Here is a 17,000-nt window from a genome sequence, read left to right as displayed (position 1 = left end):
CAGGATTTCTTTGACGAAATGCAGTTGACCGTGACGTATGTCTCAAAGGAGTGTCGGTGGGCGAGTTGTATTTATTCACATTTTGACACAACACCAGCCACTTGCATGCCTATAATGTGCAGTTGTGCTGACTTGTCAATATGCATTGCAATTTCTAAGCATCGTAGCATATTTACCATCTTCGAAGCACATGAAAAGCATTTTCTACCATCATTGGGACAACACGTCTCCCGAGAGTCCATTGATCATCTTTGCAATATCTGCCTGGATTTATAATAAAAGGTTGCAGATAAAGACGTTGAGTAGGTATGTGCTAAGTAGCGTATGCACTGCACTATACTACGTACTCGAACTTGTAGCTTAACGCTCATCGAATAGGCAAGCGGTCACCTATTAACTAGACACGGTTCTTTACAAAGAATTTACAAGAAAAATATTTTCTAGGAAAGCTGCAGTATCTAACCGTAAACCTGAGCAGCTTTCAACATGAATGCCTTCTTGATATTAATGAGGGTTAAATTCCGTAGTCAGACTGCCATAGACCCCTGTATTCCTCTGTAATCTGTATACTGTGTGCGGTATACATAGGTCTATGCTTCTGCTTATCAGTCGCGGGATGTATAGGGAGCTATATATCTGTGTGCTGGCGCCCGCCTTGATGACTTTATGACCCGGTCGTCGTGCTGCCGGGACTCGTCATGAATCCGCCGCTGCCTCCCTCCGGACTGTCCGATGCCGTCGTCCTTGTTGTTGTCCAGGTCAGCTGCCAAGTAACCGACTCGGTTTCTGATGTGACCGGCTGCCACTGATGAGCCAGCGGCTGCCCTCTGGCGCTCGACCATTGATCGGGCGAGTACTGCTGCAGCAGCTGTTGTTCATCCTGCATCTGGTGCCACTGATCAGGGTGACCGTTTGTCGCGCCCCATCGCCGAGCGTCGTCGGGAGTCGGCGCTGCCTCCAGAGGTCCCGGTCTCGTGCTGCCGAAGGTCGTCTGGTGCGGCCCGGTGAGCGCCAGCTGTCGCCGGCGGGAGCTGCCACCCGTCAGTCGGTGCACGAGCACCTCGGCCACGAGCAGCAGCAGCGAGAGCAGCACACCGCCCAGCAGCAGGCCGAAGCTGACGGCCACCGACCGAAGCCCCAGCTGCGAGTACTGCGCCGCCTGCGGCTCCGTGGAGCACAGCCGCGAGCCGGCCAGATAGGAGCGCCTCAGCCGGCGCCGCCACCGGCTCAGCACGCCGGTTTCCTGCAGGACTCGCAGGTAGCGGCCCAGCATCCATGAGTTGTGTAGGTGCGGAGTGGCGATCATGCTTACAGGAGTTTGCGCCACCGGCTCCGGCCAATAGCAGAGCGGACAGAAAGCAGGGTCTGCCATCGATTCGTCCATGGCCAGAAAGGCGTCCGATGCTAGAATGATGTCGTTGGGCGAAGTGGCCGCCTCCGCAACAGCCGGGTAGTCCTCCTCTGGGCCGAAGTGAACGATGGGGCTGCTGTGCGCCAGAAAATCCCGCAGAAGGGCGGTAGAGTTTGAGCGCAGCAGGTCTTCTTGCTGCGAGCCGGCTTGGTAACGAACTCGATAACCGTTGGAAGTAGCAGCAGAGAGACTCGAGAAGGGCGACGCGGGTACTAGAACGGCCATGTAGCTCAGCATGACCCCCGTGTAAAAGTTGTAGATGAGGAGCGAAAACATACTTAACGTCAGAAACAGAGTGCCGATGGCATAGGAGTTGGTCGTGAGCTCGACGCCTCGCTGGCAAAGAATGCCTGCAACCTGAAGCACGTGAGAACTGACATCCGGGAGCGATTTCCAAGGTGTCGTTGAGTGGCCATCTCGAAAGCGACGAACGAGCCAAGTGATGATCCACGACAGGATGCTGGAGATGACCAGCGTGGCGACAATGAGCGTCCACACGTCCATGCCGAACGGCTTGCCCGGGTCGAAACCAGCGCTGTTGAGCCGCGGCTTGCGCACTGTCGCGTACGTGGTGACGAACCACTGCGCTTCGAGGAACGATACCCTTTCGCGCAGCTGAGGCGTCGGCGCCATCAGGCCGAGGCCGATGTCCAACCGATAGTGAGACACCTCGTTGACCAGCTCCTTCCACACGGACGTGTTTCCCTTCGGGAAGACGGGAATGACGGTGAAGCTGAATCCGAGCGAGTTGGACATTGTCTGGATGATGTCCGCCTGCGGGCCGTGCTGCAGCTGGCCGTCACGCAGCACGATTCCATCCTCGTAGCCGACGGACCTCTTCACTCCTTCTTCTTCGTTGGAAGGCGGCACTGCGCCGAACCCCATCTTCAAGTGCTGTCCCCTCATGGCTCCGCGCAGCAGCCAGTCGCCGACGTGAATGGCGTACGTCAGCAGGCCCGGCCGGTCCTCGATGAAGTGGTGGGGGCCGCAGCGACCGACGTCCTTGCGGACCCAGTTGCCGGTGTCGGGTCCCCAGTTGAGGGTGACCAGCCGCCAATGCTCGCTGTCGTCCCGGTACAGCCAGCTGACCCAGCCGGCCGCGCCGTCCTGAGGACGCCAGGCCGGGTCGCCCACCACGTGTATCAGGTGCAGGCGATCGATGTTTAAGAAGCCGGGTGGCGTTGGTCGGAAGAGCAGACCTCCGTTGCTGAAGGGCGGCAAGCCCTGCGCTTGATTACAGTGCTCGCAGAATGTAGATGGGTGCACGAAGAAGGAGTTCCGGGAAAGGTACGAAACCCACCACATGGGGTTAAATTCTGCAAGAAACAGAAGCAATAGTTACCAACTGCAGGCCGATGCCCCGTAGGGGTGAGTGTGTGTATGGGGAGAGGAGAAACGATCTCTTCCTATCTTTTTTCTTAGATATCTGCTGAAGTTACGCTGATACCGGCACTAAGTTTTCAGTAACGTCCTCCACATCAGTTCTACTTGTGCCCTATGCTGACCAAATGATATTACAGGTATGAGCAGAAAAATGCAACGGACGACTCACGACTGTCAGTGGCAGTGGTGGTTGACAGTTAACACCTACTATGAATACCACACAGGACGCCTACCGGTTGACCTGACGCGACCGGCCTAAATGCGTAAAGATATCATCTGTGATCAACACTAACGTGAAATTCGTGATCAGCACCCCGAAAACCCCATACAATCTCAATCTCAGAAGTTATGACAGGTTCTGATTTTCCCGATTTTTAGATCATCTAACCTAACTTGACCTGGAAGGTCAACCAATGACGTAAAACCTTTTACTTGGGTATCACCGGCTTCCGCTTGTCACGGGCAACACGCTCGTTTTTTCCTCAATGCTCTAGCTCGATCAGGGGCCGAACAGCAAAGGGGGAGAAAAGGTTATTCAAGGTTGAGTGTCTACATTTTTTATCCAGCAGTCAATAGACATCTACAACTGATAGGGATATTTCAGTGTATATCATGTAACAGGTACATAATGCCTCGCCGGCGGGCGGCCGCTGATATTGAAAGAAGAGATACGCCACGAGGTCACTTACGCGACGTTGTGACCCTACTTTCCGACTTCCGTTACCTAGGACTTCGTTACGTTACGTTGCCTATGTTTAAAATAAAGATATACAGCTAGCGAATTAAGATATGATAAATCATAAAATGCGGATTTCAGTGCAATGCAGTGTTTTGGCAGCAGTGGCCGGGTCGACCGGAGGCCGTGCCCGTAAACCCCGCATAACACTGATCGGCGGACTAGCCCGCGCCGTATCGGGGACGGCCGGGGCCTTATGCTTTCTTTTCGAGAGTAGGACCTAGTCCTACACATTAACGACTGTGCGGTAGGGACAGTCGTATAATTTTATTGTGCATTTCTTTTATCTTTGATGAAATGTCCAGATTGATTTGTTCTGAAGTCAAATACAACGACTTATTTCGGTAGGTCGAGGCATTTGAAATTGAACATTGAAACTTGAGGCAACGTTGTGGTTCGCACAGCAAATTAACCTGCGCCGTGCAGGTGGTCTGAGTTTTCTGTGTCGGGGGGGGGGGCGTTTTACGCCCCTCCCCCCATCTAACTCGGCTCCTAGGCCACGTAGCGACACGCGGCAAGCGGCATTCGAGAGAGCGTAAAAAACAATGACGGAAATATCTCAGTTATCGGAGTTATCCCGACGCATAACTCGGGAGCCAATAGAGCTACAGCGTCGAGGAAAAGCGCATTCGATAGCTCTTTCACAGGCCTTTCTGACTATGTTCTTAGGTTTGACCTAGGTTTTCTATAATGCGCTCCCTGGAGAGGGTTTAATAATCAAACGCCCAAGAAGTGTCCACTGTCCAGTGACGAAAACAACGGTATAGACAGATTGCAATAAATCGTTAGAACCTGCCATCATGGGGGCGGCAGCGATTAGCAGGCTGGGGACCGGGATTGGATCCAAGGGCTGCGGGAACGGTACACGGAATCCCTCGGCCCGCACCTCTCGCCATCATTCCGTGACTGGGGACTGGAGACTGGTGAGCGAGCGATGGGGATGGTCATTGGTCAATGCCACGGCCCAACTGATATCTCGAAGGGTGCTGAATGATTGTGAATTTTGAAACAGGCGGCTGGATTTCTGGACCAAGGGCAGGGTTGAAAGGCTCCCTCATACAGGGTATATAGAACAACCCCTCATATCCCAGTCCCTCATACACGCCTGACGCCTGCCACCAGTCATCACCTGGGTAGTTGGCTTCATACTTGAGGTTGATGGTCTGCCAGCCGAGTCGGCGGGCGATGTCGGTGATGCAGTCTGGGGGCGGGCTGACCAGCTGCCGGCTCCAGCAGCGGCCGGCCAGCGCCGCCAGCAGACCCAGCACCAGCTGACACAGCAGGAGCGACATCTCGTGCTGGGCGGACGGCGGACGGAGCGACCGACCAGCGGCCGAACAGACTAACAGGAGCTGATTGTCGAGGAGGCTGCGCTCCGACTCGTGTGCCTAGGTGGAAGCTGTGGGATGTCTGGCAGAAGTGAATGGTTTGGAACGGCAGCCCCGGACTCTGTGAGATGCTCGGTGTACCCCGGTGTGCGACTCGCCCTCTCCGCCGGCTGTCCACTAACAGAGCGCTCCTCTGGCGGGCCGCGGCCAGTCTCTATCCCCGGCCCCCGGTCGGGGGCGCAGGGAGCCGCTCCCGCGCGGCGGACCAATGACAGACGCTGGCCACACCCCCCGGGCGGCCCTCGATGGACGCTCCACACCCGGTGGTGGCCGCGTAAACGACGCCATTCAGACGCGTGTGACGCGAGGGGCGTGGCACAATGGCCAGCCAGGTGACACACACCATTGCCGCACAGACAACGATGCCGTTGGCCTCTGAATACATTGGTAACGAAGCTGCCGACCGCGGATGGCAGAGCAATGCGTTCTCACGTTTGTTTATGGCCGTGGGCTAAGTGCACGGCCAGGGTCGCTCCGCAGGCGCGGCCGATTGTCGATTTTCGCACGATTCCGAACACCTTTGGGGGCTGGGCGATTCAGGCACGTGCTACAGACGAATTAAGCGCATTCACCGGCCAGTTGCTCTTGAGAAGGGAAGCAATGGTGCAATAGGCGAAGACGTGGCAAACAGCCATAGTTTGAAAAAGTTGGTGACGTTTCACGGCCTGTTGCGGAATCTAAAGAGCATTGGTGTTGCGCGACAGCCTAGATGGTCGTTTCACGTCGTTGCTATAGTAACGAACAACATGTCATTGGATACCGTTGCTAAGGAGCAAGTGCAACTAACCCTAAGAGACCAGCGCGACTACGTACTCGAGAGCTCCAGATACGAATGATGATTCAAACAAGTCTTTCTGGCGACAGAAAGGCGGTTTGGCTTCACACTACTCATCGCCGAAACGCCAATACTTCCTCACACAAGCGCTTATATTATAAATCACGACTGTTTCCTGCGATGATAGTTAACACTACGTCTTGGCGCGTCACATCTCGTCCTGTTCCTGGTCGTCTTCGGCCGCCTGTCTCTTTTCTGCCCAGAGCGCGGCCGAGGCGGCCCGACACTCTGGGTACTGATCGGCCAGGAAGCTGCGCACCTCGCCGTGCTCGGCCAGCAGAGACACGCGCACCTGGTCGGCGGGACAAAGGAGCAGCGTCAGACAGCGCGTCTACATCAGCCGTGTCGGCTCACAGCCGCGGGCACCGGCCACCGCAACTCAGAGCCGCAGACATCAGCCACCGGCTGGTGTGTATCCTGGTTAGAAAATAGCAACATTATTCGATGCTACTGAGTAGTTAATTTTCTTGAACGCGTTACACATAGGTATGTTTTTTCAAGGAATATTACAACGCAAACCGAAGCATTTACTCGATTGGTAGGCAATCTTCTTCAATTTACTACGATTCGAGCTCCGATCAACGAAGAGAAGGGAAACAAAATATTAACAACTATCCGAAGACTGACCCTCCGTTCCATCGCTTCCATCCTCAGGATACAGAAATCATTCTCCTCCACGCCGCAACCCCCATTCCGGGCTGGGCAGGCACCTTTATCTCATGCGGGCTGCTCGCGGCACCGCTGCTCCCGAGGGAGCGCACTCCGTAGCCGGGTGCAGAGAGTGCTTGGGGGGGGGGGGCTGGTCGGCCTGTCCTTTCGGACGGGCTCAGCCCCGGCGACTCTCTATGTAGGGTGTCTGCCCAGACCAATGTCTCCCCCTAATTCCTATCATCCTTCCGGCCCTGAAATGGTCTCGTCAGATCGAAAGTGCCTAACCCAACAAAACAAAACAAAAGCAAACAAAACAAACCGAAGACTGACCTGTTCCTGATTTTTGAGATGTTTGACCTTGTTCAGATGTGTTTGATAACACGGCAGCTTCATGTAGAAGGGCTGTTTTGGAGGCATCTTGAGCGGCACCTTTCCTTCAAAGATGTGCTGGAAAAAAATCAAAGACGCACAGTAAGCATAAAAATAAGATCATAAACGTTTATAAAGGCAACATTGCCTCGGGCATTCGCGCAGGCTGGGATAATCGGTTGGTTCTCCCGCCTTCATATAGAGATACGTCCTAGTCTGATGATCTTTGACATGCGCCGGCTTGCATATTTCTCCCCCGATAATGGACACTAATCCAACGGGTTACGGACAAAAGTACGTATCGCTAAAGTACGTAGGACAAAAGTACGTAAGCAAAAGTACGTAGGATTAAAGTACGTATCGCAGAAGTACGTACAGTATAAAGTACGTATGGACAAAAGTACGTCAGGGACAAAAGTACGTATCGCAGAAGTACGTACAATATAAAGTACGTATGGACAAAAGTACGTCAAGGACAAAAGTACGTATCGCAGAAGTACGTACAGTATAAAGTACGTATGGACAAAAGTACGTCAGGGACAAAAGTACGTATCGCAGAAGTACGTACTGTATAAAGTACGTATGGACAAAAGTACGTCAGGGACAAAAGTGCGTATCGCAGAAGTACGTAGGGTATAAAGTACGTATGGACAAAAGTACGTCACGGACAAAAGTACGTATAGCTAATGTACGTAGGGTAAAAAGTACGTATGGACAAAAGTACGTCACGGACAAAAGTACGTATCGCAGAAGTACGTAGGGTATAAAGTACGTATGGACAAAAGTACGTCACGTACAAAAGCCTACGTATAGCAAATGCCTGTAGTATGGGCAAGACGCCCCAGATAATTTATTTTGCTACATAGGTACACTCGGGGGCAGATTGATGTTCCACCACTCCCTACCCATCGGGCTCCCGTGCCCCCGAGTGTACCTACTTTTGTCTCACATCACCTGAAAGGCCAAATTTGTGCTCAATGTGTTCTTTGGACATTTTACTTTAAATTCCATCCCTCAAATTCATTCACTTATGATCGGACTCCCAGCTAGGAAGTGCTTTGTGAAGCAACTGCAAATGGGGCATTTTGCCCCAACCGTTTGGTATTGCTTTTGTTTGCGTAGCTCTCTTATTTACGGAGTTAGACAGGGGAGGGGGGGAGGCGAAAAACTACCCTCCCCGGGCTGCGGTGGTTGGAATTACCAGAAGAGAGGATTTTTTCCCCAGAACCCTGCCAGTTCCGAGAAACATCGGTGAGGCGTTTTACCTCGGCGGGGCGACTTGCCCCGGTCTACCCTACGTGTGGACAAAAGTACGTCACGGACAAAAGTACGTATAGCAAATGTACGTAGGGTATTAAGTATACGTACCCCACCCTTGGGTTAAGTTGATCAATGTGTAATACCTTTCTTATTCTTTATTTAATGAGCATTTGTTACAAGGCATAGCAAAATTTCTCGATGAGTAAATGGGCGAAATGGACAAAGCTATATTATTTGGTATATGAATTTATCATGAGTTCCCTGTAGCATGGCAACAGAGCAGCAAGAAAAAGTGGCTCAACTTACACTACTATACTCTACTTCTAGCATACGTACTTTATACACTACGTACTTTGGCATACGAGCCGTACGTACTTTTGGCAACGTACTTTTTACACTACGTACTTTTGCATACGAACTTTTGCGTACGAACATTTGCGTACGTACTTTTGGTATACGTACCTTATACACTACGTACTTTTGCATACGTACTTTTGCGTACGAACATTTGCGTACGTACTTTTGGCATACGTACTTTATACACTACGTACTTTTGCATACGAACTTTTGAGTACGAACATTTGCGTACGTACTTTTGTCATACGTACATTTTACACTACGTACTTTTGCATACGTACTTTTGCGTACGAACATTTGCGTACGTACTTTTGACATACTTACTTTATGCACTACGTACTTTTTCATACGTACTTTTGCGTACGAACATTTGCGTACGTACTTTTGACATACGTACTTTATGCACTACGTACTTTTGCATACGTACTTTTGCGTACGAACATTTGCGTACGTACTTTTGGCATACGAACTTTATCGCCTACGTATATTTGCGTACGAACATTTGCATACGTACTTTTGTCCTACGTACTTTAGCGATACGTACTTTAGTCCTAAAATCTAATCCAACACAGTGAACCGATTAACCCGCGCCGGGCCGGGGGGGGTGTTTGAACACCCCCCCTTGCGGTTTTTCGCAGATATCTCAAAAACGGCGGCGCGGAGCGCCGCCGTTTTTGGCACACCTGTTCGTGCATCTTTTCCGCACATGTTGTGAAAATTTCAGACCCAGGTCACCTTAGGTCAGGTCACCAGGTCACGCCAAGTGACCTCACCTCAGAAAAAATAAGAATGCTCGTCATAGCTACACCGACTGAACGATTGCCTTGAAACTTTCAGCGATTGATTAGAGCAACACTATCTATAAAATGTATATCTCGGAATTTTGATATCGGTGACCTAAGGTCAGGTCAATTTTGCGGCCTCTCCATTATAAGTCAATGGGAGAAAATTGAAAAGCGCCTGTTTTGCACGAACGCTATTCTAGACACTCTCAAACATCGAGATGTAGGTAAAATAGACACACTGAACCAGAAAATGGCAACTGTGACCCCTCGTTATGTCCCCGAGGTCATCTCAGGTCACGAACAGAATCTAACAGTTTTTCGATGATAACTTCTGATAGAGGCGTGCTAGAGCGCTGAAAACGCCTTAGATGTGTTTGGCTCGACGTTGCGGATCGACTGATATGCAACATGACCTTTTCCGGTCAGGTCATGACCTTGACCTGAGGTCAAATTTTCAAGTTGACCTTTCAAGGTCAAATTATAGTTCATTCGACGCGTCTCGATGAGAGGAACACGATGCTGGCAAAAGTAATGTCATAGCTCTTTTGAGTCAAAAGTTATTGCCGAAAAAACGTTTTTCGTAAAAACGGCTATTTTTGGAGTTTTTGCCCTCTGGAGGCTAAACCGTTGACCTGAGGTCAAATCTGAGAACATTACTCAGAAAGGTCTGTAATAGGGCTATCGAATGCGTTTTTTGCGGCGCTGTAGCTCTATCGGTTCCCGAGATAGCCGTTGGCAGTTTCCAAAATGTTGAAATAGTCAACATTTTACCTTTGGTGACCTCTGGTGACCTGACCTTTGACCTGACCCAAAAAATGACCGAAGCGTTTTCGTCCTTATTTCTGACGTTCTTTCGATTGCCGCTTACCGCGTGTCGCTACGTGGCCCAGGAGCCGAGTTAGAAGGGGGGGGGGGTGTTCAAACACCCCCCGCGGCCCGGCGCGGAATTTCAGAGCACCGGCCCGGCGCGGGTTAATTGAAAGAACCAGGTCCTAGCTACCTCGCCCATCGGCAGTCTCCCCACCCGGGTGTCGCTGAGCGCCGGTATCTAACATCCCCGATCCACCCACCAGCTGGAAGTCGAGCTCCTCGTCGGCGGGAATCTGCTCCTTGGAGCGCACGGGCGCACCACCCGGCGAGGCCACCAGGCGCGGGTAGTTGTCCGCCTCGGGTCGCAGCTCGACCAGGTGCAGTCGCTTCTCGTCGGCCAGCTGCTGGTGCGTCCGCTGCGGCACCGAATGACGGTAACGGTCAGAGTCAGTACGGATGCTGCGGGGTAGGACGATATTCAAGGCTCAAGCACGATCTTAACTTTCACGTCTGATTATTTAATATTAATGTGTAACAATCCGGTATGTATCATTGCCAAATTTGAACGCATTAATATCAAATTTGAATGCATTAATATTTAGCACCATCCTCATTTATTCATTATGATGAATCCATAACCCACAAAACCGAATCCGAAATGTTATCAGCCGGATTAAATGTGACAAGATGTACGGTGGATTTAAACTACGCTGTCAGCCCACGGGCCACCATGTCTGTGTCAGCTGAGTACGTCGGTCGGTCACAGGACCACCCACTGATCGAAGAGCGGTGCTCACCTGTCGCAGCAGTCCGAGGAAGAAGGCCTTGGTGATGCTCTGCACGTTGTCAGTGGGCCCCTCCACCTTGGCGTACAGGTCGGAGATGCCCACCCGGTGGCAGATCTCGCGGATCGCCCGGTGACACTGCAGGCCGTGACCGCGCGGACGACGCTCCACGAATATACGCACCGCCGCGAAACGCGTGAAAAAGTCGTGAAACACTGCGGCAGGAGGAACGTATGTTACATATTGGATAAACGAACACATACATTGGGGTATGTCAGCACAGTACAAGGCTCACGGGTCGCTAATTGAGATTTCGTCGCCCAGAGTTACACCATAGAGTCGTCTCCCATATACACATACAGGCCAGTATTTGCTAGGAAGTGCGTATGTAATTGATCTGAATGTGGCTGTCACATTAAAAAGAGATGTAATTGACCCAACACAGTCCGCCACATACAGGTCTCTGGCTGTTACACCAGTCTCCCCCATATTATATATACCGGCGTGTCCATTACAGCTCAATCTCCCCACATACCAGTGTGCCCGTCACAGGCCAGTCTCCCCCACATACAGGTGTGCCCGTCAGTGATTGCCAAAGCTGAATCGTCCCACATACCGGTATTACCGTCTCAGTATCCCCTGTATACCGGTGTGTCAGTCGTCACTGCCCAGTCTCTCCCACGTACCGGGATTACCGTCCCATGAGTATCCCCTGTATACCTGTGTGTCCGTCTTCTCAGCCCATTCTCCCCACGTACCCGTCGCAGCCCAGTCTCCCCCACGTACCAGTGTGTCCGTCACTTCCCAGTCTCCCCTACACACCAGTGTGCCCGTCAGTGCTCGTCATATCTCAGTCTCCCCCACATACCTGTGTGTCCGTCGCAGCGCTCCACGTAGATAAGCCGCTGGCCGGCGCGCCGCTTGCACTGCTTGATGGCGGCCATGCCCGTGTTGCCCTTGCCGAGACCGTAACCGACCAGGCCGGCGCCGTTGCCGGTCACGGCGAAGCAGCTGATGTGCCGCGTCCGGCCGGCGGTGGCCGTCATGGAGAACACCGTCTTCAGCTCCAGTACGGTCGTGTCGAAACCCTCGAACGTCTCTGCGACACCAGGAAAGGCATCGGTCAGAAGTCAGAACGGAGGCATGGAAATTACTCGACTTCGACTGATTAATGATAAACTTGCAGCACATATATTTGGATGAAGGTAAAATACAAATTTAAGCAAAATACAACCTACAATACATGATCGAACTAGCTAATTAAACATGCTGCAGATAATTATTTTAAGGCGGTATCTTCATTTTCTGTGGTCATCAAGGGCGCGATGCCTGACAAGGGGTAGCGTCAGCATCTCCGTCTCTGCGGCTAACATGCTGTTTTCACCGGATAACCCACAGGACGGGCTTCGATAGCGAGTCGTCTGCCATCAATTTATCGTTTTGAAACGTTCGAACATAATGTGCACAGACGATGAATAAGGGCGAGTGACTGAGCGGCTTACTCAAGGATCCGTGTCGCCATCGTCACCCATTTACCCAGCGGTAGGTATTGAGCTAGCAGAGCATAAAAACTCTTTGTCCGCACAACAGTATTTAAGGTGGCCGGTGGGCGACGTAGGTTCTTTTGCACAGTGTCCACCTCTTTTTATCACTGAGGCGGAACAAAAGTCTGAAGGATGAGGTAAAAAGTATTGACGATTATTGAAAACAGTAATAAATCCAATTAACCCTGTTGGATAGTTAGCTGTTCTTGTGAACTTTGAAAACACGTCAACGTTCATAACGTTCTGATTCAACTTCTTGACTGTAGGTTCTTTTGCACAGCGTCCACCTCTGCTTATCATTGAGTCTGAACAAAGGTGAACGAATGAAAACTACTGAAAAATTGGCATGGGGAGAGCACTGGTTTCATGTATGACGCATTTCCATACCGGTAAAACAACATCAAAGTCTTATCGGAAAATGAAGAGAAGAAGGCAACTCACCAAAGTCGACGGCGTCTGGCGGCCCAATGCTGCGGCCGGGCAGCCGGTTTCCGGACCAGCCGCGCTCGAGGGGGGTCAGTTTGAATGAGCGCTGGTCAGTGAACTGGTCCCGGATGGCCTGCAGCCGGCTCTCGCGCTGCTCGTCCCGCGGCTGGCTCTGCTGGCGCACCAGCTCGCCGTTCCGCAGCACGGGCGCGTTCAGACCGGGCCACATCATGTTCACCTTGCCTGGCGGACGGGGCGACAGACACCGGATGACGTAATCAACATCTCTACTGCTAGCATGAACGAGTAAATGCTTTGAATACCAAACTCTTAATCAGCTACGCCAATATCTACGTACCGCGAACGATGTAATCGTACACCGTGGATATGCAGCTACCTTTTAAAGGATATATGAACTTCACATGCATGCAGTAGACATCAGCAGTGTTAGACTGGGCCTACAGAAGGCCAAAGACTGTCGCCCATCACTTACCGACACCGATAACCTGACCCCGGTTGAGGTCACGCCGTCTCTTGACTCCGGCGCCGCGGCCACGGCCCCGCTTTCGGCCGGCGTTACTGACACCGGTGACTCCCTTCCAGAGCTCGTTGGCGCTCACTGTAACACGGAAACGGCGATAGTCAGCCTGATACTCAGTCCCATAGCTTTAGGCCATATTATTGCCCGAATTTGCACAATCGTTTCATTCCTACTAAGTAATAAGTATCCTCTCCCCTTCACCCCATTGAGCTAATCGAGCCCTGATACTTACTGTTTGTGAAGAATCCAGCATTTCTGCTGGGTTGTATCCCCAATACAGCCTTGTCTTGTTTCTGCACGAGCACTGACAGGACGGGTGTCAATCGGCCGGCGGCGTGATGACATTGTTGAACTGAAACAAAGAGAATCACTTGTTACAAGAAACTCACTTTATCAATTTCCCATTACCCGAATATTGAGCTAACAAACCTAGAAATCTAAAACTGATAATGGATAGGATAAACAAGGACAGATGCAACCAGTTATCTTTACATCAAAGTGGTGTCACATATTTTTATAGGTATTATGCAATTTATGCATAAGTTTCAGATGTCTTCCGTCTTTTGAACGCCATCGTTCACCGAACGGGAGCTGTCGGTTATAATTCTGCTGGGTAGCGTCAATCGGCGGCGATGCGTATTGCGGTACAGCCTACATTCAGGCGACTACCACTGCTGCCATCTAGTGACGGCAATAGGTACAAACATACTCTAATCAGGCAGCAGTGTAACTTCACCAGACATTCTTTGTCCCAAGATCGCATGTTTAGGTATAATGCTACCATCGAGTGGCAACATTAGAAGGCTTGAAGTCAGATCAAACAACACACACAGCTATGATTTTTTTTTTGCTTTCAAAAAGGGGATGAGCAATGAGCATAACAGGAGAGAAGCCAGTAGATTGCCTACCTACTTGGAATCCCATTGAATATGGAATCACCAAATTATCCTGACTGGTGAATCAGTGTGCATTTCTTTTGATGAAACATGCACTTTCATTGATCATTCAAAACACACCCTAAACACTCCATGGCAATACACATATTTCAGATCCCTAGCGTGATGCAGCCTGGGAAAGGGGTAAGTCCTTACAGGGAGTTTTTAAACAACACTGGGTAAGGGAAGGTGCTAGAGATGAGGCCTGTGGGTAAGGATGAGTGATGAGTGATATATAGCAGGAGTCCAGGTGTGATGGGTCAAACTTAACAGTGTGGATGAAGATTTGCCTCTATAGGCAAAGCTGAAAATATGTGGACAAAAAAGAAATGGATAAACAGGTATTTGCTGACACAGAGCTTGAAGCTTGAGGGGTCAAGATATGTGAGACATCAGGGAATTGTTAAAATGTTGTCAGAGCCATGAAGATCTAATCCTATACAAACTAATGCATACAAGCCCATGCTATGCCTCGCAGATGCACACATTGGATCTCCATACTTTTGTCAGTGAAACAACTTTTTCAGCATCACCATCATATTTCTCTCAGCCAGGTATGCAAGTGAACTGAAATTAAGCCTCAAGATGTCTAATTAAAAAGTGACCTTTCAAATGTACCTTTCAAAGATGAAAGCAAGCAGCTGATGCCTGGACGAAAACATGTGCTGGCACCAGCCAGCTTTGGTACCCAAAGTTTCAATGATAACATGGTATGAATGGTAACTTTCAAAAACTCTCTAACATTTTACATACAAAGTCGATATTCTTTGCACCAAATAAGCTACAAATGAGGCAGTGACTCAAAAAAATCTGCACCTAGTTTTCGGAAAATATGAAGACACAGGCACAGCTCCCATCAGTGAAAATCAAAATTAGGCAAAAAGCGTTGGACACAAGGCCCTGTTTTCACCGTCGTCCCTAACGGGGACGCCGGTGAAAACAGGGCGCCGGAGGGCATATTAGTCACGTGACATTTGGAACTTCTCCCGCTCCATGGGCCTTCCATGTGCCAAACGTCACGTGTAAATTTCACGAACCTTGATCAAATCGCCCCAGGCGCCCTGTTTTCACCGTCGTCCCCCTAACGGATGCACACTTGCAGGTCCTGTTTAATCTATCGACTTCGATGGCTGCTTGCGCCGTTCACTTCATGTCTCCATGGTAATTCGCGATCCAACAAGCGCGAAGAAATGTCAACTATTTTGCATTTGCTCACGTTAAAGATTATTGAACAAAATTGATATGTAACGTCTGCGCCAGTCAAGAGAAAAACTTTTCGAGGCTCTTCATTAAAAGACAAAAAAATCATAGTTCAACGTGACCTCCCAGGCCGTCCCAGGCAATCGGATCGGAATATACGTGTTTGTTACACGTGATAAGTCTACTATATTGCATGCCTTGACTTTGGAGTTGTGGGTGTTGTCCGAAAAGTTAGTAAACACCAAACACCGGCGTGTGACCGCAGTCGCAACAGTCCGAATTATCTGCCCCGTTGTGCATTTTGTTATCGTGGGTACATACCTACGTTTTTATTCAAAGCTTTTAACATTCAAGAGGATGTCAAATTATCCGGTAAGCTTCTTTGACTTTTGGGTCGTGTAAACTCCTCTAGTGCATAGTGCACAGATATCTCCAGTCGACCTTGGACCCTTGGACTATATATGGCCTTGCTTGGACCTCTACTCCTCACCTATCCGTGCTTCTATCCTCAGGATACTGAAATCCATCTCCTCCATGCCACAACCCTCTCCGGGCTGGACAGGAAACTTTATCTCATGCGGGCTGCTCCCTTGGAGCGGCACCGCTGCTCCTGAGGGAGCGCACCCCGTAGCCGGGTGCAGTGAGTGCCTTGGGGCTGGGTGGCCTGTCCTCTGGACGGGCTCAGCCCCGGCGACTCACTAGGGTGCCTGCCCAGACCAATGTCTCCCCCTAAATCCTATCATCCTTCCGGCTCTGCAATGGTCTTGTCGACCGAAAGGGCCTAACCCAACAAAACAAAACAAAACAAAAACTTCTACTCCTGTCGATCACTGTCCTCTGAGCCAAGGGAGCCCTCCTCAGCATGGCCAGGGCTAGCACCAAGCTAGTACCTACATGTTAGGGTTGTAACAGTTTTGAATATCAGATTTGATGTTTGTGATCATGCTTACTGTCATTTAAAGCTGTTAAAAATGTTAAGAATAAAGTTGAAAAGAATGAAGAGGAGTAAGCCCCTCTCAGACCTCAGTAGTTAATGGGTAGGTATGGTTAATCTTGTGATAGACATTTTTTTCTTTTGTGACTTACAGGTCCCTCCTCAAGGTGGCGTGGATCCCAAAGCAGCCCAGTGGTTCCGCATGGTAGATCGGGACAACTTGGGTCGGATAACTGCGGAAGAACTGCAGCAAGCACTCTCCTCTGGAAACTGGCAGAAGTTTGACATTGCCTGCTGCAGAATGATGATCCGTGAGCAGAATGACATGACAGTGCTAATGCATAGGTATTTGTGTGGTGTAACTTAACCAATCCTAATCTAGGTGTAAGCAATAAAATCATTAAAATGTCAATTAGAGAGTTACTTATTATGTGGAAAGACATATTCTTGCTTCAACCAACACACCTGAAAATCTTGCCAGGCATGTTTGACAAGGATGGAAACGATACTGTGGACCTCAACGAGTTTGGCCACCTCTTCAACTACGTCAATGCCTGGATTGGCACATTCCAGAAGTTTGACTCCAACAAGTCATCCAGCATTGACAGTCGGGAGCTTCAGCAGGGTGAGTGCGACCACAGTACTGGGAA

The 17,000-nt window shown here is 50.3% G+C and overlaps 3 protein-coding genes across 3 annotated transcripts; 1 reads left to right on the top strand and 2 right to left on the bottom strand.

The window, feature by feature from the left end:
- Positions 1-55: 55 nt before the first annotated feature.
- On the bottom strand, positions 56-5,710 carry LOC122374304. Its single transcript, XM_043352962.1, has 2 exons — positions 4,660-5,710; positions 56-2,727 (listed from the first exon to the last, which is right to left on the bottom strand). Exons 1-2 carry the CDS (start codon positions 4,820-4,822, stop codon positions 665-667), a joined length of 2,226 nt encoding a protein of 741 aa, XP_043208897.1. The 5' UTR covers positions 4,823-5,710; the 3' UTR covers positions 56-664.
- A 117-nt stretch (positions 5,711-5,827) lies between these two features.
- On the bottom strand, positions 5,828-15,234 carry LOC122374308 (28S ribosomal protein S5, mitochondrial-like). Its single transcript, XM_043352968.1, has 9 exons — positions 14,835-15,234; positions 13,514-13,633; positions 13,234-13,359; positions 12,756-12,983; positions 11,639-11,869; positions 10,783-10,985; positions 10,246-10,401; positions 6,735-6,851; positions 5,828-6,045 (listed from the first exon to the last, which is right to left on the bottom strand). Exons 1-9 carry the CDS (start codon positions 14,923-14,925, stop codon positions 5,902-5,904), a joined length of 1,416 nt encoding a protein of 471 aa, XP_043208903.1. The 5' UTR covers positions 14,926-15,234; the 3' UTR covers positions 5,828-5,901.
- Positions 15,235-15,662: 428 nt separating this feature from the next.
- LOC122374302 (peflin-like) lies at positions 15,663-16,975 on the top strand (the record flags this gene model as incomplete). The annotated part of the gene is made up of 3 exons (XM_043352960.1): positions 15,663-15,788; positions 16,505-16,661; positions 16,832-16,975. Coding segments are annotated over exons 1-3 (316 nt in total), but the record flags the coding sequence as incomplete, so codon positions are not given.
- Between the last annotated feature and the right edge of the window lie 25 nt (positions 16,976-17,000).

Source organism: Amphibalanus amphitrite, unplaced genomic scaffold (assembly GCF_019059575.1).
Source record: "Amphibalanus amphitrite isolate SeventyFive unplaced genomic scaffold, NRLGWU_Aamphi_draft 001637F_arrow, whole genome shotgun sequence".
In the NCBI taxonomy this organism is placed as follows: domain Eukaryota; kingdom Metazoa; phylum Arthropoda; class Thecostraca; order Balanomorpha; family Balanidae; genus Amphibalanus; species Amphibalanus amphitrite.
This window is presented reverse-complemented; position numbering and strand designations above follow the sequence as displayed.

Excerpts from the sequence above, each read along its gene's own strand:
- LOC122374304 (XM_043352962.1), bottom strand. The coding sequence starts at position 4,822 with ATGTCGCTCCTGCTGTGTCAGCTGGTGCTGGGTCTGCTGGCGGCGCTG. Across the intron at positions 2,728-4,659 it reads GTATGAAGCCAACTACCCAG|AATTTAACCCCATGTGGTGG; the intron begins GTGATGACTGGT and ends TGTTTCTTGCAG.
- LOC122374308 (XM_043352968.1), bottom strand. The coding sequence starts at position 14,925 with ATGTTATCATTGAAACTTTGGGTACCAAAGCTGGCTGGTGCCAGCACA. Across the intron at positions 13,360-13,513 it reads TGCTGGATTCTTCACAAACA|TGAGCGCCAACGAGCTCTGG; the intron begins GTAAGTATCAGG and ends TCCGTGTTACAG. Across the intron at positions 12,984-13,233 it reads GGGTCAGGTTATCGGTGTCG|GCAAGGTGAACATGATGTGG; the intron begins GTAAGTGATGGG and ends CCCGTCCGCCAG.